General features: G+C 36.0%; 3 protein-coding genes across 3 annotated transcripts; 2 read left to right on the forward strand and 1 right to left on the reverse strand.

The window, feature by feature from the left end:
* The first annotated feature begins 883 nt into the window (after positions 1-883).
* On the forward strand, positions 884-1,288 carry LOC123319001 (histone H4). The gene has a single exon (XM_044905795.1). It carries the CDS (start codon positions 927-929, stop codon positions 1,236-1,238), a length of 312 nt encoding a protein of 103 aa, XP_044761730.1. The 5' UTR covers positions 884-926; the 3' UTR covers positions 1,239-1,288.
* A 1,552-nt stretch (positions 1,289-2,840) lies between these two features.
* LOC123322891 (histone H4-like) lies at positions 2,841-10,104 on the reverse strand. Its single transcript, XM_044910964.1, has 2 exons — positions 10,026-10,104; positions 2,841-3,192 (listed from the first exon to the last, which is right to left on the reverse strand). Exons 1-2 carry the CDS (start codon positions 10,102-10,104, stop codon positions 2,891-2,893), a joined length of 381 nt encoding a protein of 126 aa, XP_044766899.1. The 3' UTR covers positions 2,841-2,890.
* Positions 10,105-22,839: 12,735 nt separating this feature from the next.
* On the forward strand, positions 22,840-23,219 carry LOC123322893 (THAP domain-containing protein 1-like). The gene is made up of 2 exons (XM_044910970.1): positions 22,840-22,981; positions 23,104-23,219. The coding sequence occupies exons 1-2, from the start codon at positions 22,840-22,842 to the stop codon at positions 23,217-23,219; spliced, it is 258 nt and encodes an 85-aa protein (XP_044766905.1).
* Positions 23,220-25,720: the final 2,501 nt, after the last annotated feature.

Consider the following 25,720-nt stretch of genomic DNA (forward strand, 5'->3'; position numbering starts at 1 on the left):
AAGAGCCAAGCAATATTACTACAGAAGAGAAGACTGCGACCCACAACGAAACTGGATGTTGACGGCGAAGAAATCGACTGGAACAATGAGGCCAAATATTTAGGAATAACGCTTGACAAAGGACTTACTTGGAAAAGTCATATCAAACAAGCAATCGACAAAACGAAAGCAGCGATGAATAGACTCTATCCTCTGATAGGAAGAAGAAGCCACATGTCGAAAGAGACAAAATTGAAGATAATCAAAGCCGTTGCTAGGCCTCAACTGACTTATGGATCAGTTGCCTGGGGTTTCGCGGCAAAGAGCCATATCAAAAAAATTCAGGCCACTGAAAACAAGCTGCTACGATGTGCAATAGATGCACCTTGGTTTGTCAGGAATAGACAGATTTATAAGGACCTGAAATGGGAAACCATAACGGAATTCATGAACAGAAAAGCAGAGAAATTATTCGAAACAGCGAAAAACCATCCGAATCAAGAACTCAGGAGACTAGTGGACTACGACCCAGAGGAAGACAAAAGGAGAATGCGAATTTACCGAAGGAGACCAAGAGATCAATTAAAAAGAGATTAAAATAACAACAGAAACTTATTGAAAAATTCAATAAAGTGTTAATCCAATAGAGGATAAACACATAAATCCCAGCACGATAGTGTGCGAGAAGAAAACCGATCAAGAGATGAACGGTTTATAGGCAAATGCCCGGAACCAAAATTCAAGAAGCAGTAGGGTTTTTAGTGGGTCTCGAGCTCAGGAGAGTGAGAAACCCCACACTGTTCCCCCTCAGGAGATGAGGGTGGTTCGTCTGTCTTGCAGATTTTCCCCCTGCTACATCAAAAAAAAAAAAAAAAAAAAGTTGCTCTTATTCTGTTTTCGCTTACGTATCGACTTTCTACTTCGACCCTTTCTAACGTTCTACAGACATGACCGGACGAGGTAAAGGTGGTAAAGGTTTGGGCAAAGGTGGAGCCAAGCGTCATAGGAAAGTACTCCGAGATAATATCCAAGGTATCACCAAACCCGCTATCAGGAGATTGGCTAGGCGTGGAGGTGTCAAGCGTATTTCTGGTCTCATTTACGAAGAAACTCGTGGAGTGTTGAAGGTGTTCCTGGAAAATGTAATCAGGGACGCTGTCACATATACCGAACATGCAAAGAGAAAAACTGTTACCGCCATGGACGTTGTATATGCCCTCAAACGTCAAGGACGTACATTGTACGGTTTCGGCGGTTGAATGAGTCATTATTCAGGTTGTAGTATAAACGGTCCTTCTCAGGACCACAACCATTTAATGTTTGTTTTATCCAATATCAATGTCGATTGCTAATAAATACTTCGTACTAAATTCTTGAGGATATGTACGTATTATTTCACTATGATCACTAAGCCCGGATATAAAGAGAATCCTTCTTGGATTCTGTGGCCAAACCCTCCGTCCATCCTCAAGATGAAATTTTTTTAAGTAGTTCCGATCTGAGACTCGAGGACTTGAAACCTCGGTGACCGCCGAGGTAATCCTTTCCTGAGAAAAGGTGTTTGCCGGACGATTCCAAAGTGTGCTTGGACTCGCTCATTCATGTTCGGTGATAATAACCTCTATAGAAGATCTACAAATCCACAAAGTTCGTGTGCTGAATGATATTTAATACAAATAATATAGTGCAGAAAACCCTCATTTTTTTGGTTAATTGAATTATTTGGCGTGTGTCCAGCGCCTTCTTTAATGGTCCTTCGTGGCCGAATTAAAAATTCTATTTGATATCTCATTTGTGCGCTTTGTTCCACCACTAAAATATAGCATATATGAACCGAACAAATTCGTAAACGAGATTGTTACCTGCAGTGTCGAAGTTCATTTTCTGTAAGCGGTACTGAGCCAACCCTTATCTCAACAACCTTCTGCGAAAATAGTCGTTTTTCGCTATGAATTGTCTGTATATCAAAATGTATTTCCTCAATCTTCGCCTGCAGTTTATTTTCGGTTTCTAGGGACTAATTGCTCCGCTCCGCATAATTGGTTGGCAATCTTGAATTGTATACTATCGAAGGCTTTGAAGGTAGACTCCAGGGTTTTTGTTCGATCACTTTCTGCAATGATCGCCGCATTTAGAATGCACCCAATTCGTTCAATGTAAACCTTTCGTTGTTTTTTACTAAGCAAAAGTCGTTTCTCTTCACTACTCAGAGACATTTTAACTCAGTGAATGAATTCTGCGAAAGGTAGATATTGAAAAACGACTATTTTCGCCGAAGGTTGTTAAGATAAGGGTTGGCTCTTGGCTCAGTACCGCCTACAGAAAATGAACTTCGACACTTCAGGTAACAATCTCGTTTACGAATTTATTCGGTTCGAAAATAATATATGCTATATTTTAGTGGTGGAACGAAGCGCAAAAATGTGAGAGAATTATTAATAGACGAAAAAAATGAGGGTTTTCTGCACTATATTATTTGTATTAAATATCATTCAGCAGACGAACTTTGTGGATTTGTAGATCTTCTATAGAGGTTATTATCACCGAACATGAATGGGCGAGTCCAAGCACACTTTGGAATCGTCCGGCTAACACCTTTTCTCAGAAAAGGACTACCTCGGCGGGTACCGAGGTTTCAATTGTTTTATAGGTTTCTCGTCCTGGAGTCTCAGATCGGAACTATTTCAAAAAATTTTATCTTGAGGATGGACGAAGGGTTTGGCCACAGAATCCAAGAAGGATTCTCTTCTTAACCGGGCTTAGTGATCATAGTAAAATAATACGTACATATCCTCAAGAACTTAGTCCGAAGTATTTATTAGCAATCGACATTGATATTGGACAAAACGAACATTATATCGTTGTGGTCCTGAGAAGGACCGTTTATACTACAACCTGAATAATGACTCATTCAACCGCCGAAACCGTACAATGTACGTCCTTGACGTTTGAGGGCATATACAACGTCCATGGCGGTAACAGTTTTTCTCTTTGCATGTTCGGTATATGTGACAGCGTCCCTGATTACATTTTCCAGGAACACCTTCAACACTCCACGAGTTTCTTCGTAAATGAGACCAGAAATACGCTTGACACCTCCAGGCCTAGCCAATCTCCTGATAGCGGGTTTGGTGATACCTTGGATGTTGTCTCGTAGTACTTTCCTATGACGCTTGGCTCCACCTTTGCCGCCCAAACCTTTACCAACTTTACCTCGTTTTTTTTTTCTTTTTTTTTTGGTGTAGCAGGGGGAAAATCTGCAAGACAGTCGAACCACCCTCATCTCCTGAGGGGGAACAGTGTGGGGTTTCTCACTCTCCTGAGTTCGAGACCCACTAAAAACCCTCAACTGCTTCTTGAATTTTGGTTCCGGGCATTTGCCTATAAACCGTTCATCTCTTGATCGGTTTTCTTCTCGCACACTATCGTGCTGGGATTTATGTGTTTAACCTCTATTGGATTAACACTTTATTGAATTTTTCAATAAGTTTCTGTTGTTATTTTAATCTCTTTTTAATTGATCTCTTGGTCTCCTTCGGTAAATTCGCATTCTCCTTTTGTCTTCCTCTGGGTCGTAGTCCACTAGTCTCCTGAGTTCTTGATTCGGATGGTTTTTCGCTGTTTCGAATAATTTCTCTGCTTTTCTGTTCATGAATTCCGTTATGGTTTCCCATTTCAGGTCCTTATAAATCTGTCTATTCCTGACAAACCAAGGTGCATCTATTGCACATCGTAGCAGCTTGTTTTCAGTGGCCTGAATTCTTTTGATATGGCTCTTTGCCGCGAAACCCCAGGCAACTGATCCATAAGTCAGTTGAGGCCCAGCAACGGCTTTGATTATCTTCAATTTTGTCTCTTTCGACATGTGGCTTCTTCTTCCTATTAGAGGATAGAGTCTATTCATCGCTGCTTTCGTTTTGTCGATTGCTTGTTTGATATGACTATTCCAAGTAAGTCCTTTGTCAAGCGTTATTCCTAAATATTTGGCTTCATTTTTCCAGTCGATTTCTTCGCCGTCAACATTCAGTTTCGTTGTGGGTCGCAGTCTTCTCTTCTGTAGTAATATTGCTTGGCTCTTTTGTCCATTGAGCTTGATTTTCCACTTTATGCACCAGTCATTTGTTTCGTCAATCGTCTCTTGTAGAACTCGTTCTATTACTTCTGGGTTGCGGTGTCGAGTTGCTATGCCTGTGTCGTCAGCATATAACGTTAGCATGGTTCTTGGATTTTTCGGAATATCGTGGATGTATATGTTGTACAGAAGTGGACCAAGTACTGATCCTTGGGGTACTCCAGCCTCTATATCTCTTGTTGAGGAGCATTCTTATGCATATTTTGATCGAATATCCAGCACATCTCATCTTATATATTAATCCTTCATGCCATACAAGACCTGTAGCTTGTTTATTTTGGAATCCCTCTGTTATGTACTCTGTGAGCCTTAATAATTGTTGTTCAGTTGAATGCTCTCTTCTGAATCCGAACTGTTCTGGTGGTATTAGTTTCAGATTTTCGGTTTCCTCATTTAGCCTCGTGGCGATAATTCTTTCTACTACTTTTCCTAACGCCGACAGTAGACTTATCGGTCTGTAGTTTTGTGGAAACTTCTCCTCTTTGAATGGTTTACTGAATACTATGACTTCTGCTGTTTTCCATTTTTCTGGGTAGTGTTCTGTCCTCATAATTCCATTCGCGATATTTGTTAGAGCGGCTATACCTTTTCTAGGTAATTTCTTTAACATAACATTCGTTATTTTATCGCTTCCGGGAGCTTTCCTCTTCTTCAAACTTCTAATTATTTCCCTGATTTCATTTGGCGATGTTGGCTTGTCTATTTCAGCAGTCGCTGGTAATTCATCCATTTCTTCATCATTTTCTTCAACCAGTTCTTCCAAATCTTCATTATCGTCGTCTATCCTGTAATTTATTCTCGATTCTCGTTCGATCGAGTCCGCCAATGCATCTGCCTTATCAGTATTGGTATACTCCATTCCCCTTTCTCCGTGTAGGGGTGGAATTTTAGTGTTTTCTCCTCGTAGGCTTTTTTGCATTCTCCATGCAGAATGATCGATTGTATTCAGTTCTTGAACCCTTTTGTTCCATCTGCTTGTTCTTAGATCTTTCAGGGCATTTTTCAGAACTTGGCTATGTCGGTTGAGGTTCCTTCTATTCAGATCATTTTTATTCATCCTATATATTCTTCTGAGTTTTCGATTTTCTTGTATAAGATCTTTTACTTCTTTAGGCGTATCGCCATGCGGATGACTTGGTGCTGGTCTCTTCACTCTTCTCGTGCTTTTTTCGTAAGCTTTCAATATAATCTCTTCCAGTTTATCAACCGCACATTCCAGATCGTCTGGAGTGCTTATTGTTGGAATTTCTGTTATTTCCGATTGTATTTAATGGCTGTATTTAGCCCAATTGATGTATTCTCTTATTTCCATCAGTTTTTCTCTTTGTTCTTCTCCAATTGTCAATTCGACGGGATTGTGGTTTGAGGTTCCATCTTCCAAAGTTTCAATCGAGAATTCTTGAGTTATATTTTTCAATATCGCGATATCTATTACATATGGTATTCCTCTACCAAAAGCAAGATATGTCGGTAGCTCTGGTCCAATCACTATGGCATTTTGTTTTTCGGCGAAATCCTTGAGTTTTTTGCCATTTCTATTCTCTGTTATGCTGTTCCATAATGGGGATTTACAGTTGAAATCTCCGATGGAGATTTTCGGGTTTGATCCTTCCAACATGTTGTTATCTCTTCTTCCAATAGATTATTTTGTGGTGGCTTATACGCCGAGGTTATTTCGACTCTTTGCCGATTTAATTCGGCAACATTGGTCACTTTTTCTGTTTTTCCTTGTGTTTCGTCGGATCTACTTTTAAAGTAGTGTTTCAGATCTGTTCTCACCAATATTGCTACTCCTCTTCCGGTGTTTGTAATTCTGTCACATCTATATGTTTCATAATTCATGAAATTCAGTCGTCTGTTCCGGTTTATTCTTGTTTCCTGTAGGGCTATAATATCAGGTTGTCTTTCTGATATTATTTGTTCTATCTCGGCCTTCCGTGTGTTGATCCCGTTTATGTTCCACGAGATTATCTTGAGGGATTTCTTCCTAATATCAGGAGGTGAGGTCCATTAATTCAGTTTACTAAATAATGCTTGGAGTTTTTTCTCCATTTCCCTCTCAATTTTCAACATTATCTTGTTGAAAATTTTCTCCGTGAAGATATCTAAATCATCGGCTGATTCAGATATCTTTTTCTTCTCTTGTTGACTGTTCACAGCCTGTTTCATTGTAAGCTTCTTCTGTCCTTCTTTTTTCTGAACGGGTTTTGGAGTCTCCCTCTTCTTTTCCTGCTCTGTAGGTTGGGTCTTCGCTACTTCCTGAATTTTTTGTTCAGAAGTTGTTGTTTTTGTTACCTTCTTTTTCTGTTCAGCTGATTTTCGGGAATTCTTCTTTCTGGTCACCAACTTGAACTCGCTACATCCTTTGTAGCTAGCTGGATGGCCCTCTTCTCCACATAAGACACATGTGGCATTTCTCTCTTCACCTTTTCTGGTGAGTGTGCAGTCATTGCTGCTAGTGCTATGACTTCCTGAGCACTTCACGCATCTCCACGGGAAGGAGCATTTGTTCTGTGCATGTCCGTACGTTTGACACCTAAAGCACTGGCTTGGACTTTCAGGCCTCTTTTTGTGTTCAACCACAATACAGAGGTTGTAGAGTCGCTTCACTTCGAAGATTCCTTTTTTCTGGGTTTTAACCAGGTAGAGAGGTATGGGCTTCTTCGTCTTGTTCGATGTCATTCTGGACACCTCAGCGTCTGATATTCCCTGGAATATCAGGTCGTCCTTAATCAACGCAAGATCAGCGTCGATTGGTAAATGCCTAATGACGGCATATATCTTCTTCTCCTCCTCCATTCGGTAGGTAAAAAATTCTTTAACACGCTGCTCGCAGAATTTCGTAATTTTTCTAAAATCATCTACGGTTGACGCGAAGGTTTTTATACCGTCTTTAACTACAGTTGCGCGGTTGTAGTCTATCCTTTTTGTGTAGAGAGCTTTAGATGTCTCTACCCAATCTGAGGTGCCCATCATTGTGATGGGTGGAATTTTATCTCTTTTAGGCACTTCCGTTGCCTTCTTGCCAGTCTCCTCATCAGAAGATGAGCTTTCTTTTCGCGCGCGTTTAGTTGGGGGCGCGTTTGGGGCCTTCGCAACCTGCGTTGAATCATTTTTCCTTGTTTCGGGTTGTGAAACAATTCCTTTAAGGGAATTATTTTTGGAACCCGCTACCGGCTTTGTGATTGCGGCGTAAGTGGGAGATTTCGGCATATTATTGCGGGTCATTTCCTCCCTCGAGAGGCGCATCTCACCGACCAACTGTGACACAGTTTCAGTCAGTTTGACTATTTGAGCTTTCAACTGCTCATTTTCTTCTCTGAGCTTTACAAGCTCCTCGTGTTCGCCTTCGCTGAATTCTTCAGCATCGGTCGCTTCCATGTAGGAACCCTCATTATCTGAGGTTTCCGACATGGTTTTATACTCGAAAATCTCAAAATATCAAACAATTGGAAGAATAGCTGGCGTTTGAGATTAAACTCTTTTGTGAACTAAACCCGTTACAAAGTTGCCGTTCCAATGCGTATCTAAAAATCTATTGGATGCTACGGAATTACTGTGGGGGCGGCTGTAGTTTATAAATACTGGTCGGAGAGTAAGTTCCCGTCACCAGTGTCCAGAATTTGTTTTTCGTTGGTACTGCAGAAAACATCAGGTGAGCTTATTTTTCGTATCTTTTTTTTTCTGATTTTTCTCATAGCTTAGGAAACTGTTGGCTTTATACCATAGTTTTATATTAGACTATTTCATTGAAGATTCCTGAATATTTTATTATTTTCAAATTGCTTGATATTTTGAGAAATCTGAGTATAAAACCATGTCGGAAACCCCAGATAATGAGGGTTCCTATATGGAAGCGACCGATGCTGAAGAATTCAGCGACGGTGAACACGAAAGCAGTTGAAAGCTCAAATTGTCAAACTGACCGAAACTGTGTCACAGTTGGTCGGTGAGATGAGCCTCTTGAGAGAGGAAATGACCCGAAAGAATATGCCGAAATCCCCCACTTATACCACAATTACAAAACCGGTAGCGGGTTCCAAAAATAATTCCCTTAAAGGAATTGTTTCACAACAAGGAAATATGATACAATGTTGGATGCGAAGGCCCCAAGCGTGCCCCCAACTAAACGCGCGCGAGAAGAAAGCTCCTCTTCTGATGAGGAGACCGTCAAGTCTATTCCTGACAAACCAAGGTTCATCTATTGCACATGGAAGCAGCTTGTTTTCAGTGGCCTGAATTCGTTTGATATGGCTCTTTGCCGCGAAACCCCAGGCAACTGATCCATCAGTCAGTTGAGGCCTAGCAACGGCTTTGATTATTATCTTCAATTTTGTCTCGTTAGACATGTGGCTTCTTCCTATCAGAGGATAGAGTCTATTCATCGCTGCTTTCGTTTTGTCGATTGCTTGTTTGATATGACTTTTCCAAGTAAGTCCTTTGTCAAGCGTTATTCCTTAACATTTGGCTTCATTTTTCCAGTCGATTTCTTCGCCGTCAACTTCCAGTTTCGTTGTGGGTCGCAGTCTTCTCTTCTGTAGTAATATTGCTTGGCTCTTTTGTCCATTGAGCTTGATTTTCCACTTTATGCACCAGTCATTTGTTTCGTCAAAAAGAAGAACAGAAGAAGCCTCCAATAAAACGGGCTGTAAACAGTCAACAGGAGAAGAAAAAGATATCTGAATCAGCCGATGATTAAGATATCTTCACGGAGAAAATTTTCAACAAGATAATGTTGAAAATTGAGAGGAAAATGGAAAAGAAACTCCAAGCATTATTCAGTTAACTGAATTAATGGACATTACGGATATTAGGAAGAAATCCCTCGAGATAATCTCGTGGAACATAAACGGGATCAACACTCGGAAAACCGAGATAGAAGAAATAATATCAGAGAGACAACCTGTTATTATAGCCCTATAGGAAACAAGAATAAATCGGAACAGACGACTGAATTTCATGAATTATGAAACATATAGATGTGACAGAATTACAAACACCGGAGGAGGAGTAGCAATATTGGTGAGAACAGATCTGAAACACTACTTCAAAAGTAGATCCGACGAAACACAAGGAAAAACAGAAAAAGTGACGATTGTTGCCGAATTAAATCGTCAAAGAGTCGAAATTACCTCGGCATATAAGCCATCACAAAACAATTTATTGGAAGAAAAGATAAACAACATGTTGGAAGGAACAAACCCGGAAATCTGCATCGCAGATTTCAACTGTAAATTCCCATCATAACAGAGAATAGAAATGGCAAAAAACTCAAGGATTTCGCCGAAAAACAAAATGCCATAGTGAAATTGAAAACATTCATATTAAATTCTAAAAATTAACGAATTATATTTTTCTTCAAACCATATAGGGCCCAAAAGTATTCCCTGGACCCTCTGAGTTTTGAAGATATTACGAATATAAAATATTGAATACATAAATGAGGATTTTCTATAAATTTTTATCCTGTTACCCGGTGCCGAAACAATGCTTGAAAAATACCGAGTTACAGAACTTTTCAAATTGATAACTTATTTTGCACAAGCAATAAATAATATAATTGATTGATTCAGGAATGAACTCTGAACTTTTCGTTTCTTTTCGTACGAATACTGAATATTCATATGTAAATAAAATACTTCCTGAAGTCTTTCACACTCCACCCCGGAATCAACTTTCTGTATTCTGATTGGAGAATTGAAAATGAAAATAATTTCGGAAATGTGAATGAAGCCGCCCCAAAAACCCAACAGTAGTCGGCCATATTTATCAAAGCGAAGCCGAAAACTTCGATAAGTTATATTATAACATAAATAACTCTTAAAAGTGGCCACTACAGTGCGGACCGTATAGGCTGTCTGGGATATTTATGAGAAGAATGCGAATGCGGCACCTTTGATGGTTTTTTTATTACCCCTGCATATTGCGTTCACCAATGAGTCCGCGCCTAAATATATTTCTTGGTATTCCTGTTGTTGCTGACTGAACTGCATTTATTTTCATTCGGTACATAAGTTGATTTTTTTCATGTCTAAGCTCAAAATGCCGCCCCTAAATCCTAGCGCCTTAGGCGGCCGCCTACCCTGCCTACCCCCTAGCGACGGCCCTGCCAATTCGGCATCATTCGGATAGCTTCGGAAAAAACGATTCCTTCAACCAATCGTTGCATTTGGTTCATTGTTTTGGTTTTGATCAAAATATAAATGAAATATAATATAAGCTATCTTTTTTCGAGGACGTTTCCTCCATAGATTAAGGTGGTGTAGATAGGAAACTCTCACAATATTTTGAAACATTGTTCACCGCGACCTCTGGTGGACTGGGGTGAAGCTTGAGTAGATCTGGTTTCGAAAAAAAAGCTGTGTGTTGTCAAACAAAAAGAACGAGTATAATTTCTGTGTTTTCAGTATATTCTCCATACATTGCAGGAAATTCGAGTTGTCCATGTGAACGCAAGAAAACTACTTGACAATTTATTCGTATCAAATAATATAAACACCAATGTACTGGTATTTAGTTCAGATGAAATATCAGTAGTTCAGTATTTTTATGATACGAATAAATCACCGCAGTAGTATTCTTTCATTCGCATAATTTTCAAAGTAAAAAACCGATTAATGCAAAGGAAAAAATAAGGATAATATGGCATTCTTTATTGTATTATTTTATTAATTGCATGGATCAACAAGTAATAAAATATACTCTATAAAGGTTTATTTTTTCGTTTATACCAGGAGTCCAGTCTTAAATTTGAACCATTTTAGTAGGTATAGGAAAGTTTTTCATGATAAGCTATTTCACAGTCGCCACAATCGTAACTTTCACGTAGAATTACGCCTTCTCCAGCACGGGAATGAATTTTTCTTTCTAATCGGATATCCGGAAATGCAGTTTGATATTTTCCCTTTTGATATTTACTCTTTCCGATACCTTATATAATAGTTGAAAAATATTAAAATTGAGTCATTTCATAAGTGAGTAAAATTGGTAGTATCGTTCGTTGAACTTCAATGTATCGAATGTTCAACAAGTCCATTTGAAAATGCATAATTCAATAGGTAAAAATAAAACAGTTAACTAAAAATGTTCTTCGCATTACCTGAAGGGGATGAAAAAAACCTCACAAAATTATAGGAATAATAACTCGCTGCCTAAACTAGGATATATAAAGTATTTTCAAACATTTCAATTCAAAAAGATTAATCTTCAAAATTTCAAATGACAGAACACAAATCTCTCCTTGTCCTGTGAATGAAGTTGAAGGAAATCTACTTTTTTCCAGCGTCATCTATTAATTGTATTTTGAAAGAAACACCCATTAATTCACCCCAGCTTAAGAGAGGGCGCAAAAAAAAGGTTTCGTCTCGTAGTATGGAAGTTTCCAATCTACATAACTCTAATCTATGGTTTCCTCTCTCACTATGCTCTATCTTGGTGTGTAATATCTTTTGTTTCTAGTCGCTCCTGGTTAACTTGGCAGTGAAATCTGTCCCATTTTAAGGAATTCGTGCATCTCTCTCTCTTGTGTTATCTTCCCATAGACATAGAGACATGGACTGTGCCTTCCCTTTATATCTATGCATGAAATACGGTCAAAAAAAGTGACAGAGAGAAAAACACGTCGGGAATGCAGTTGTCTTTTTCTAGAATTTTGATTGGTCTACACTCACCTCTATGTGAACAAAAAAGAGAAAGGTATGTCCCGACGAGCTTTTCTCTCTTTCTAATAAATAGCCAATTTCATGCTGGCATTGCTCAGTCCATGTCTCTATGTCTATGTATCTTCCATAAGTCTCTCTTCGTTCAATTATGGGAAAGCATTTGTAGCAAAGATATTACACACCAAGATACAGCATAGTGAGAGAGAAAACGGTGTGTATTATCTTTGATTTGTAGAGCTCGCCCCAGTAGGAAACATTTCGTAGTTGTCACATGCGTCATTTGATAATTTTGACATGACATGTGTAAATTTGCATGATTTTCAATTCTTTTCTGTTTATTCCAAGTTTCGGGGTTGACTTAGTTATCTGTTAGTTAGTTCTGGAGTTATTTTGACAATTTGAAGACAATATTCCATGATAGCAAAATGCCAAGCTTGCTTTGTTTACTTTGTGGTGGTGATGAGACAAATGTTCAAAAATTGCATAATTATCCCCGTAATCTAGGAAGGTGAGTTAATATGTAATTATTGCTAAGGTTTCTATGTTTCTTAAATCAAAGAACTAATAATGTCGGAGTTCGGTGCGGAGAGCGGATCGGTGCGGACCTAACCAATTTCGATTCTTCCTGGTGGCGTGTTATTTCCCCTATTGCAAGGTGGTGAGATAGTTCAAAAACAGGTGTCGAATTATTACTTTTTGATTTAAGGTTTCATTGGGATACTTTAAGTTATTTTTCATTTGTTTTTGGGGTTTTTCTTGTATATTTTTTTCATTCTTATATACCTATTTAAAACTGTACGTGAAGTACACTTCTTTTTGAGAGTTGATGAAAAAGGAAAAAACATCAGTAGAAAGGGATAAAAATGGCAAATAATAGTCCGGGGATTTATCCCCGGATAAAAACGGCAATTACTCCGAAATCGATAAAAACATTGGAGAATATACAGGAAAATAGTGAGCAATTTTCTTTCGCAGATTTAATAATACTTAAAAATGAATTAGATGAACTGAAAAAACAGGCAATTTTGAACGAAGACAGCGAGTTGAATACTCAAGTCGACATATTATCACAATCTTTAACATTGAAAAAAGATGCGAACGAAAATAAACACATATTCAAATACGGAGTTAATGAAGGGACCATATGTTGTTTTTGTAGAAAGTAAGATTGGTAACGTGGGAAATCTAAACCCATTGACTAAAGGAAAAATTTTTTTCGAAAATAACAACTTTGAATTAAGAATAAATAAAATATCCAAAAAAGGTAGAAATAGAATAGGAATAGAGTTTTCCACGGCCGAAGATGCAAACAAGTTTGTATCAAATAATACTTTTCCAGCTTATAATGTATACATCCCTACAGTATATTTAACAGTCAGGGGTATCATTTCGGGAATAGATGTAGATATAGATGAACAAGAAATTATAGATTTTGGAAAATCCGATTACGAAATAATTAATGTTCGAAGACTAAAGAAAAGAATTATAATCGATGGCGAAGTACAATACAAAAAGACTAAATCTTGCGTAATTACGTTTAGAAGTACTACATTACCTAAATATATAACATTATACCATAATTTTTTAGAAGTCTCGCAATACGTGTATCCTGTTATACAATGCTTTAATTGCCTACGTTTCGGACATACGGCACATTTATGTAAAAGTAGTAGGAGATGCAGAAATTGTGGTGAGGATCATGAATATGTAAACTGCCCTAATGAAACAAAATGTATATTTTGTGGAGAAGGGCATACGGCGATGGAACGAACCTGCCCGGAATACGAACATCAAAAATTGATTAAAGAAGCTATGGCAGTATATAAATATACCTTTTATGAAGCGAACCTCATGCTTCGAAAACGAAAAAATTTCAATATAGGTACGAGTGCATGCAGGAAAATAACATCAAAACACTCCCGGTAACAGTTAACAGAATATCATATGCGGACGAAACAAAGGCATCAAAAAAACATTCAGATAATAAAACAAATGAACCCCACAGAATTACCACCTTTTCTCCTAGGAAAAGAATAGCTCCTCAAAAACCAGCATATGACAGAGATGAAATTAAAAAATGCCTGATCGAATATGAACCAAATTACAACATGAATAATAGAGAAAAAATTTATAATACCCAAAACTCAGAAATGGATATATCTATAAACTCAGATGATATTAATCCAACAAATGAAATAGAAACTCAATCGAACTATTCAAATTTCGAAGAGAATATTATAAATAATGAGAGAAAAATAATTATTCACGATGTACAAATACATAAACCTCCAGAGTATAAAATAGAAATAGATGATACATCTATGGATGAAATTGGAGAATATTAACCCTTCATTATATCATGCCCACCGACAAATATATGTGTATATGTAAACCGCTTTATTATTTTATTTACCTAACTAGTCTCAAATATATTCAATATGTTTATTATACAATGGAATATAAGATCAATAATAGCTAATTATAACGAACTTATGGGCAAGCTGACAATGTCTATGCCGGATATGATAGCCTTGACTGAAACCCTTCTTGATAAAGATAAAATAATTAAAATAAAAAATTATAAAATCATCAGAAATGACAGATATGACCGTTGGGGAGGAATAGCCCTCTTGATCAAGGAAAATATAAAGTTCAAAATTATAAACATAAATGTCCAAAATATGCCAAAAAAATTCCAATTTCAGATAGTAGAAGTAAACAAGGTCTGGTTTATTAACATATATAACCCACCAGATACCAAATTAGACAAGAAAATATTGATTAAAATAATAGATTCAAGCCCAGGTCCTTTTGTGATCATGGGAGACCTGAATGCGCAAAACTTCATGTGGGGGTCTGAGTCCATAAACCCCAATGGTAGGATTATTCAAGAGCTAACTGAAGATCGGGATATAATTATACTAAATGATGGATCTGCGACAAGACTGACGAAACCAAATGAAAAGAAAAGTGCACCAGACCTGACTATTGTACCGACTAATCTCGCCAACAAGTTTTCGTGGATGGTAAATCATGATACAGGACAAAGCGACCACTTCCCAATTCACATACATTTTTCAGAAGAACCAAATATAAAAACGACAAAATTTTATTCTACAAGAAAATTTAAAACTTCCAAAGCTGATTGGCCTAAATTCCAAACGAATATAAACAATTTCATGAGTGAGAATGAAATAAACAACTTAAGTGAATTCGATGATATGATTAAGATATGTGCGGAAAGAAGCATCCCCATCAAAATGGATAGAAAAACCAATAACCATAAGATTGCGATATGGTGGACTGATGAACTGACGAAGGCAATACTCCAGCGAAAAGATGCCTTTGCGGAATATATAAGAGAACCCAATTTGGAAAATTATATCAGAATAAAGGAATTGAAAGCCAGAACCAAACGTATGATCAAAACCGAAAAAAGGAATAGTTTCAGAAAATTTACTGAGAGTATAAATTTCAACAATAGCAAGAAAGCATGGAATACCATAAAAAAAAATTCAAAGGTAGTAAAGACGGACATACCTGCAATAACCAACCCGAGGTTGAAACCGTGGAAAAATTAATGATCAAACTAACAGAAAATAAATCACCCCTGATATCTTTTAACCTAGAGAACAACCTTTCCCCTATGATCACCCCATTGGAAATTCGTAAACTTATACCGGAAAAAGACTCTGCTCCTGGAATGAATTCGCTGACATATCCAATGTACAGAAATCTACCTATAATGGCTTGGGAAAAATTAGCGGAAATATTCAACAAGCTACTTGTAAATCCACAAACTATAAATACCTCAATGAAATTTTTGATACTCCCTTTCGGCAAACCAGATAAAGACGTCAACAATGTAGACAATTTACGACCCATCTCGTTGGCACCCTGCTCAGTGAAAATATTGGAGTCAATAGTAAAACACAGGATAGAAAAAATAACAGAGGAAAATATAGAAAAAAATAATCCCTACAGTTTCGGTTTTAGACGAGGAAAATCTATTTACGACAATCTCTTGGTGGCATGCTCCAGCATCTATGAATCCTTTATACGGAGAAAATTCACTATCATTATTTTGCTGGATATAAAAGCAGCTTATGATAATGTGAACCTACATATTCTTAAGGATGATTTATATGATATCGGCATACCAGTAGACATCGCAAATCTGATTATAGCTTTAATGAATTATCGGGAATTACATTTTCATGATAAAGATGCAGACAGCATAAAGGGACCCTGGATAGCGCATGAAGGATTAATACAGGGATCATTACTTAGCCCTACATTATTTAATGTATATCTCTTGAAAGTTGGGGTGTGCGCAGCGGGAAATGTTAAGATTTTTCAGTATGCTGATGATCTGTTTTTAGAATGTACAGGATGGGACATAGGAGAGATATGGGAAAATCTAGATAAAACCTTAAAAAATCTAGGAGAATGGCTGGGAAAGAGAAACCTCAAAATGTGTGCAGAAAAATGTGCTGCAATGTTATTTGCACGTAGACCCATACCTGAACAAATACCAAAGTTCTCCATCGAAGAAACAGAAATCCCCTGGAAACAAGAGATAAAATATCTAGGAGTAACATTAGATCAAAAACTCAATTGGACAAAACAAATAGATGAGGTCTGCGGTAAAGCAATGAAGAACTGTAACATACTGAGAACATTATGTGGAACCTGGTGGGGTGCCCAACCTGGAGTACTGTTGGGGATATATAAATCGCTGATCCGACCACAGTTGGATTTTGGGGCTCTATTGTATGGAACATGCTCTGTGACCTCTCTGAGGAAGTTAGACAGGGTACAATATCATGCACTAAGAATAAGCTTGGGACTTATGCGATCTACGCCAATAAACATTATCCTTTCAGAAAGTGGAGAAATGAAACTGGAAAAAAGAAGAATATTACTATCGTCAAAATATATACTAAAAAGAATGAGATGCAGAAATGACCCAATACTGCAAAACATTGAAGAATTAACACTTTTCAAAGGTTTTTGGAACAATAATAGAAAACCACCCTTTGTAGAAGCGTATGAAAGAGTAAAGCCCAGAATTAAACTCATGGAGAGATCACAAAAACTTCCAGTCTACAACTTAAATATTGATATGCACATCAGGGACCATGATATAGTGGTAGCTCCAATAGAAAAAAATAGCATCGACGCACCTTTGAAGTTCCAATCCTTTTGCGAGAGGCATATTAAATCCCCATATCAGGCTATTTATACCGATGCATCAAAACAGGACAATCCTCGGACCGTTGGAGCTGGAATATACTCTGAAAATATATCGGCATCTTTCAGATTACCAGATCATTGGGCTATATACACAGCAGAAATGTTCGCAATTGGATATGCCTTAGAGTGGTCCCTGAAGAACAACCCTAGAACAAATATCATCATTTTCACGGATTCACGAAGCGCAATTATGAAACTTGAAAACTGGAAAATAAAAACTGACATACATGCTATAGAAATTAGGGTTAAAACACTGCTAATAAGAGCAGAGGAGATGGGAATTAATGTTAAGTGTGTGTGGATCCCCAGCCATTCTGGCATAGCTGGGAACGAGGAGGTAGATAGGCTGGCTAACAGAGGGAGAGAAAAAGAGGTAACAAAATACGAGGGTAGCTACCAGGATGTTTACAACATGATTAGACAAGAAGTCAAGAATGGAAGGAAATGGGCAGAAGTAAGGGAAAAACCAAAACCTACGTCAATATGGTGGGAGTTAAGGATAACATTACGGGAAACAAGTTAATAGGAACAAATATTTCAAGAAAAACATTAACAACAATGATTAGATTGAGATCTGGACATGTGCTATCACCCCAACACCTATACAAAATAAAAATCAAAGATGAGGAAAAATGCCATTGTGGCGAACGCGGTGATATTGACACATATTTTTCGAATGCTCATTGAATCAGGAAAATTGTTCACTATTTTATACAAGATTAGAAGCATTCTCCTTTCAACACCCAATTAATCTGAATGAGGTCATTTTCAGCTCCTCTCCTGATTTTGCAAAACTCATATCTGAGTTCCTCAGGGCCTCAAACATCAAGCTGTAATTTCGATTTGACTCCTGTTAAAAGACCTAATAACATATCATGTTTGTTTGACAGTAACAAGTTGTTGTTTTCCTATGTCAGTGATGTCAACCTGTTCCTGTGTAAACACCGAACCCGAGACCGAACGTTTTGACACATGATACTGGGTGCATGTCCAATGGACGAGCCCAAGGTTTCCCAACGTGACAGCTTGGGAAACAAGGAAGAAGAAGAAGAAGAAGAACTAATAATGTCTTCCGTGAATGTTATAGAATGATATGTAAAATAGTCATAAGCACAGTCGATCTATGAATGGAATTAGCAATGTGCTAATATTGTTAAACTTTCAGATCTAAGGAATGGCAAGAAATACTAGGAATGGAATTCACGGGTGAATCTCTATATTCATTCAAGATCTGCAATAAGCATTTTTCACCAGATTCATATATGGATCTAAACAGATTTAAGCTTCACAGATCCGCAGTTCCTATTCCTCGGCAAACCTCTGCAAGAACTATTAAGACACATGAAGTAAATATGGAATTTCATCTGTAGAATCTGAAAAAGGTATTTGAAAATTGCGATTTTGTGCATACGCCCTTCTGGCACGAAACCCTTCATATGATAACACATAACATCTCAACTCATTTTGCAAAAGTTTTGTTTTTTGTAGTTGTTGAAAAATAGTTATAAATTGTTTCAGAAATTATGACTAAAGTGACTAAGGCAGCTTTGGATGATCCAAGCCCTAGCTCAAAAATCCCACATTTGGCCACACCGAATATCAAGGACGAAAATATTCAGAAATTTTGATGAACTTTCAATAATGGACAGTAGGTACACCAAGAAAAAAGCAATTGATGAAAATCATTCATAGAAGGGAGAATAATATGAGGAAGATTAAAACCTTATGTAGGGAAAATCCCAAGATTTAAAAGCTCTCACAAATGTATGTGAAACTAGTGTGGTATGTAAAATTATGAAATTAATGAAATTAGAAAAGGGAAAAGACAGTGAAAAGAAAAATAAATATAATTCAACATTGAAAAATTTCAAATTCATTAATTTCAATTTTTTTTTTCTCCAAGTTCCATTTATTTTGTATTTCATTTGTAAAATAAAATTTAGCTATTGTATATACATAAACCTATACTATACATACATATACATACATACCTATACCTATATTTGTTAATTATTGAATTGTTTCTTACTTAAATTGTGCTGGGACTTTTTTGGAGTTGAAATATAGCTATGAATCTTACTGATGTAGTTTTACATTTCCTATTTCCTCAGTGAATAAATGAGAAACTTTGCATTTTTGAAATCTGAAAATATTCCTTGATGAAAATTTGTCAATAAAGGCAATATTTATCAGATAGGACATTTTCCGTTCGTCAAAAATGCAAAATTTCTCATAAAACAATGTTGGCTCTTCGAACTGAATAAAATCGGCAATGCGCAGTTCAAATTTCCCGCGCTTTTGCGAGAAACTGCATGCAGCGCCTCTACAAATGCTTTCCGAAAAAATTAGGGAGATGGAGAACTAGGATCTGACTTCATTTTAGCAGGTAGTTGACCATCTCGTTTGTCTCTGGTCAAAATCAATTCAGTATATTTCTCAAGAATATTCGACTATTCGAGATGGATAATGAAAAAAGAAAGTGCAAATTTACGAAAGATCTTCCAAAAGAATTTCCATTCCTTATAAAACAAAACTTGATTCTGAAGTCCAATGTAAGAAGTGTTTGGGTCAATTAAGCACTGCATTTGGAGATAGAAGGGATATTGTAAGCTATGTTTCAAGTTACAAACGTAAAAAAAATGGTTAATGCAGCAGCGTTTTTCTCTCTGATCAAATATTTCAGACATTCAAATTTTGTTGGTTTATGAGTACCATGGTCTCTTGAAATCTCATAAAAGCAAAAAGTTTCATTTTTGCTTTTTTGAATAAGAGAAGCCCGATGATATGGCTTTATTTTTCAATCGTAGACGTTAAAAAAATAATGTGTTCCTGCGACACATTTCGGACGTCCCGAGAATTGTTCTAGAACTGCGCAAAACTGTTGCGCCCTAGTATCGAATACTCTGCGCAGTTCTAGAACCATTCTCGGACTGTCCGAAATTCGAACCCGAATACAGCTATTCTATTGATGAATAAATTGGTAATGGTAATACCATTGTATGAAGATAATTCTGGTGCAGTTGCCATTGCTAAATACGGCAACTCCACAAAAAACTCTAAACATACTGAAGTGTAGTATCATTTAATTAATGAGAATTATGAGAAGGGTGTGATTGATATTGTAAAGATGAAGTCTAAATTTAATTTAGCAGACATGTTGAATGAAAGTTTATATAAGAATTCCCAATTAGTATGAACCCAAAAATAAGAATAAGTTTTTAAAAAACAGAGTGGAGTTAGGATTGGTTTAATTTTCTTGAAATGTGTTTTAAAATTTCATGTAAAGGATCTATATTATAGATTTAAGGAGGCGTGTTGTAAGTGTCCGGATATGTATCTCATAAATACTATAATATTGACCTTATCAAAGTGTTTCGTGGCGCCACCAGTCATACTATATTCCAGTTTGGCAACTCTGTGTTTAAGTCATTTTGAGTGACACATGTGATGATATTGACATATTTATAGGAAAAATCAGTCAGCCAGCCAGTTTTTGTAAAACGTTCTTCGAATAGAGATTGCAGATTTGATATGAATCTATAATTCAGTTATGAGCAATTATGACCTATTTTCGAATAAGGAAATTGTTGACTGGAAATCGCATAACTGAAAAAAAATTGAAGAGAAATTCAAGGTTTTTTGATACCCTCTCAAAATTTGGAAATCGTCCGCAACTAAGCTTTTGCGTGCCTATTTTTATATGAAATTTTTTAAATAAAATTATTCAGGAAACATACTTAAAGTTTTGGACCTATCAAATTGTTCAACACCCCGTATATGGTCAACACTGTGTTTTGTACAATTAATTCAAGACAAAAAATCTTACTCCGAAGCAAATTAAGGTTATTTTCGTGACAAAAATTCTACGCTTTATTTACTAACAATATTCGAAATCACAATTATACTTTTTTCAGAGTGTTCATCAGAAATTTCAATTGATATCTATTTCAGGATCATAAGATAATTTCATTCGAAGCTTTGAGTATTCGATTAATACACTCAATGTTCAGAAGTACATATACTAAACTAAAGCTGTCTTTCTATATAGAATTTTTGTGTTCAAAGTTTCTCCGAAGAGAATGAGAACTATCGTATATTCCAACGGATTAAAAAACAATCATATAACCTTGAATATTGAATCACTTCATATAAGACATCAAGCAATTAAAACAGAATTATTCTTCACCTCTAACAAGAACAATCAAATAAGGCAACATCAAGATATCATCAGATCGATCGTTACCGGACCGTTTTGAACAGGGGGGGCCATAAAGTGTCATAAAACATAAAAGTTGAAAGTTTATTGCTTCTATTGTCGAGAAGGCCGTAATCACCATTCCAAATATTCTGTTACAAGAATAACGTGCCTGGCAAGTCTTGCTTTTTTGAACGAAACAATATCTTTGAGTATTCTCAATGATAATATGTATCGAAATTCTCCAGAAAAATTTTTCTTCGGAATACAAAAAATGAAGAATTATGAGAAAGAGAATTTTTGAATGATCTTCCTTACAAAATACTTATTGCAGAAAAATCACGTGGTGAATAAGAATATCGTTAATGGAGATGAGGGGTTGAAAAAAATATGCGAAAAACAACTACATAGTGCTTCACATTATGTACAGAGTTAAATCGTCAACACTTTCTAATAGTGTTTTGGAAGGGTGGCAATTTCGAAAAAATATTATATGATGTACCCTTAGTTATGTATTTTCATCGAAAAAGCGAGTCTGCCATTTATTCCCAGACGTACTTAAGAAGACTCTCGTTTTCTACAATTTGTCTTCTTTCCTTGGAATAATATGAATTTCTCAAGAAAATACAACAGAAATAAACCAGAATAGTCTGATTCAGAGTAGTTCGGAAATATTCACGTAAAATACATGTCATCAACTCTGTTGTTATGAAAGGCCTATTTTATGCAAATATTCTTCTAAAATTGTGCTTCGCCGGCCTTATTTGAGCCATATATAAAGCAATAAAAATTTCCGTTGTTCAATATAATTGAATTCTTGGAAATTATACCTACACCTATAAACCAGGAATTACACAGTTGTACTCCTTACCCTCTCAAAATTTCAGGTAATGATGATGAAAAAAGGGGGGTGTATTTAAATAAAAGGAGGATTCGATAAATACGAGTTTCATTTTGAACCCTACCGTTGAGTATTGTGTGTCTTGTGAAAAATTATCAAGAAATCTTCAGTATATCTATTTATTTGTGTTCTGTGATATCTATCGATAATAAGGTGAGTGAACATCAACATTAATTGTTTAAAACTTAAAAGCTCACTTCCTCTCAACCTCATGTAAGTGTACGTTTATGGGAATCAGGACGGTGAAAAAAATCAGCAAATCTTAGCTAATTCCAACGTTTCGCAACATATATTGTCGCTTCTTCAGGGCTAAAATATGTACCATCTATTTTTTGAAAGCATAATTTGACTTTGGTAAGTGTGTCTCAGTGCGTATCGTGACTCTGCAATTGTCTGTTTTATTATATTCATGTTGATTTGTTTTTTTTTCTGTGTGTGTTGTCGTTTTTCGTTTCTATTCACGATGATCTGTATTTTTTTCACCTTCCTAATTCCCATTAACGTACACTTAGATTAATTGTTTAACATGCTACACTTAATTGTTTAAATTGGTCCGGACATCCGGAAGAGTTGCCTACAAACTTTTTCACTAGTTCCGTACAATTAGTATAATTTTTCTCATTTCAAAAAACGAATGTGGAAATATGACTAGCTTGCGTGTTTATCCTGGATTTAGAAATTGGATTCTGCGAATTTAATTGTTTTTTTAGGGAAAATGTCTACAGTAATGTGCACATATGTTGGATGTTCTAAGAAAATATCCACCGAGAAATCCATCACATATTTCAGATTTCCAGTGAAAGATGAAGAACGTTGTCGAAAGTGGATTCAGCATTCTGGAAATACCGAGCTTTTAGGTAGGTAATCGTTTTATTCATAAACATTGTTTTCACTCCGGGTAATTACTGACGTGATAAACTTTTTGATTAATTTACTGCTGTCATATCGAATCAAAAACTAATATTCATCATATTTTCAGATATGGATGAAAAACAATTGATATACAGAAAAATTTGCGAAGGGCATTTCGAACAGAATGCCTTCACTAACCATCTCCGTCAAAGATTGGTGAAGACAGCTGTCGCTATACACTGAGGAGTTCCAGGATTTTTCGGTAAGTTTGCGATTGATATGTTTGGTGTCAGGCAAGGATTATTTTTAGTGAGGCATTTCGTGTGAATCAGTTATTTAATCAACTAGGCTATTAATGAAAGCGATTAATGATTGAGATATTTTAATTTTAATGTTCGAGATTATTCATCGCTCAATTAATGATCGAGTTGATTACAAGATTTTTCCGTCGACCACATTTTGAATTGAATGTGAATTCCTGATTGCAAAAATTTTCTATCGATACCTATCATAGAAATCATTTTATATATTATTACTCTAGAATGCAAATCCAGTAGTAAAAAATTCGGCGAAAAATTGACAGTGGTCGTTAATACGAATGCGCATAATTAGTTTATGCAAGAAGGGTGTGATTGATATTGTAAAGATGAAGTCTAAATTTAATTTAGCAGACATGTTGAATAAAAGTTTAGATAAGAATGAGCATAAGTAAAACTATTATCAGGTATTTGGATTATCCATTTCACCACTCCCTATTCATATGAACCCAAAAATAAGAATAAGTTTTTAAAAAACAGAGTGGAGTTAGGATTGGTTCAATTTTCTTGAAATGTGTTTTAAAATTTCATGTAAAGGATCAATATTATAGATTTAAGGAGGCGTGTTGTAAGTGTCCGGATATGTATCTCATAAATACTATAATATTGACCTTATCAAAGTGTTTCGTGGCGCCACCAGTCATACTATATTCCAGTTTGGCAACTCTGTGTTTAAGTCATTTTGAGTGACACATGTGATGATATTGACATATTTATAGGAAAAATCAGTCAGCCAGCCAGTTTTTGTAAAACGTTTTTCGAATAGAGTTTGCAGATTTGATATGAATCTATAATTCAGTTATGAGCAATTATGACCTATTTTCGAATAAGGAGAATTTTGACTGGAAATCGTATAACTGAAAAACAATTGAAGAGAAATTCAAGGTTTTTTGATACCCTCTCAAAATTTGGAAATCGTCCGCAACTAAGCTTTTGCGTGCCTATTTTTATATGAAAATTTTTAACTAAAATTATTCAGGAAATATACCCCTAAAAGTTCTGGACCTATCAAATTGTTCAACACCCCGTATATGTTCAACACTGTGTTTTGTACAATTAATTCAAGACAAAAAATCTTACTCTGAAGCAAATTAAGGTTATTTTCGTGACAAAAATTCTACTCTTTATTTCGAAATCACAATTATACTTTTTTCAGAGTGTTGATCAGAAATTTCAATTGATATCTATTTCAGGATCATAAGATAATTTCATTCGAAGCTTTGAGTATTCGATTAATACACTCAATGTTCAGAAGTACATATACTAAACTAAAGCTGTCTTTCTATATAGAATTTTTGTGTTCAAAGTTTCTCCGAAGAGAATGAGAACAATCGTAAATTCCAACGGATTAAAAAACAATCATATAACCTTTAATATTGAATCACTTCATATAAGACATCAAGCAATTAAAACAGAATTATTCTTCACCTCTAACAAGAACAAACAAATAAGGCAAAATCAAGATATTCCAATCTGCTCGATCGTTACCGGACCGTCTTGAACAGGGGGGGCCATAAAGTGTCATAAAACATAAAAGTTGAAAGTTTATTGCTTCTATTGTCGAGAAGGCCCTTATCACCATTCCAAATATTCTGTTACAAGAATAACGTCCCTGGCAACTCCTGCTTTTTTAAACGAAATAATATCTTTAAGTATTCTCAATGATAATATGTATCGAAATTTTCCTGAAAAAATTTTCTTCAGAATTAAAAAAATTAAGAATTATGAGAAAGAGAATTTTTGAAATATCTTCCTTACGAAAAATCACGTCGTGAATAAGAATATCGTTAATGGAGATGAGGGGTTCAAAAAATATGCGAAAAACAACTACATAGTGCTTCACATTATGTACAGAGTTAAATCGTCATCACTTTCTAATAGTGTTTTGGAAGGCTGGCGATTTCGAAAAAATATTATATGATGTACCATTAGTTATTTTCATCGAGGAAGCGAGTCTCAAAGTTTCTGCCATTTATTCACAGAAGTACTTTAAGAAGACTCTCGTCTTTTACAATTTGTTTCTTTCCTTCGAATAATATGAATTTCTCAAGAAAATACAACAGAAATAACCCAGAATAGTCTGGTTCAGAGTAGTTCGGAAATATTCAGGTAAAATACATGTCATCAACTCTGTCGTTATGAAAGGCCTATTTTATGCTAACATTCTTCTAAAATTGTGTTTCGCCGGCCTTATTTGAGCCATGTATAAAGCAATAAAAATTTCCGTTGTTCAATATAATTGAATTCTTGGAAATTATACCTACACCTATAAACCAGGAATTAGACAGTTGTACTCCTTACCCCCTCAAAATTTCAGGTAATGATGATGAAAAAAGAGGGGTGTATTTAAATAAAAGGAGAATTCGATAAAATATGAGTTTCATTTTGAACCCTATCGTTGAATAGTGTGTGTCTTGTGAAAAATTA

Source organism: Coccinella septempunctata, chromosome 1 (assembly GCF_907165205.1).
Source record: "Coccinella septempunctata chromosome 1, icCocSept1.1, whole genome shotgun sequence".
Classification (NCBI taxonomy): domain Eukaryota; kingdom Metazoa; phylum Arthropoda; class Insecta; order Coleoptera; family Coccinellidae; genus Coccinella; species Coccinella septempunctata.

Excerpts from the sequence above, each read along its gene's own strand:
- LOC123322891 (XM_044910964.1), bottom strand. The coding sequence starts at position 10,104 with ATGCAGTTCAGTCAGCAACAACAGGAATACCAAGAAATATATTTAGGC. Across the intron at positions 3,193-10,025 it reads GGTGAACGCAATATGCAGGG|GTAAAGTTGGTAAAGGTTTG; the intron begins GTAATAAAAAAA and ends AAAAAAAACGAG.
- LOC123319001 (XM_044905795.1), top strand. The coding sequence starts at position 927 with ATGACCGGACGAGGTAAAGGTGGTAAAGGTTTGGGCAAAGGTGGAGCC.
- LOC123322893 (XM_044910970.1), top strand. The coding sequence starts at position 22,840 with ATGTCTACAGTAATGTGCACATATGTTGGATGTTCTAAGAAAATATCC. Across the intron at positions 22,982-23,103 it reads TGGAAATACCGAGCTTTTAG|ATATGGATGAAAAACAATTG; the intron begins GTAGGTAATCGT and ends TCATATTTTCAG.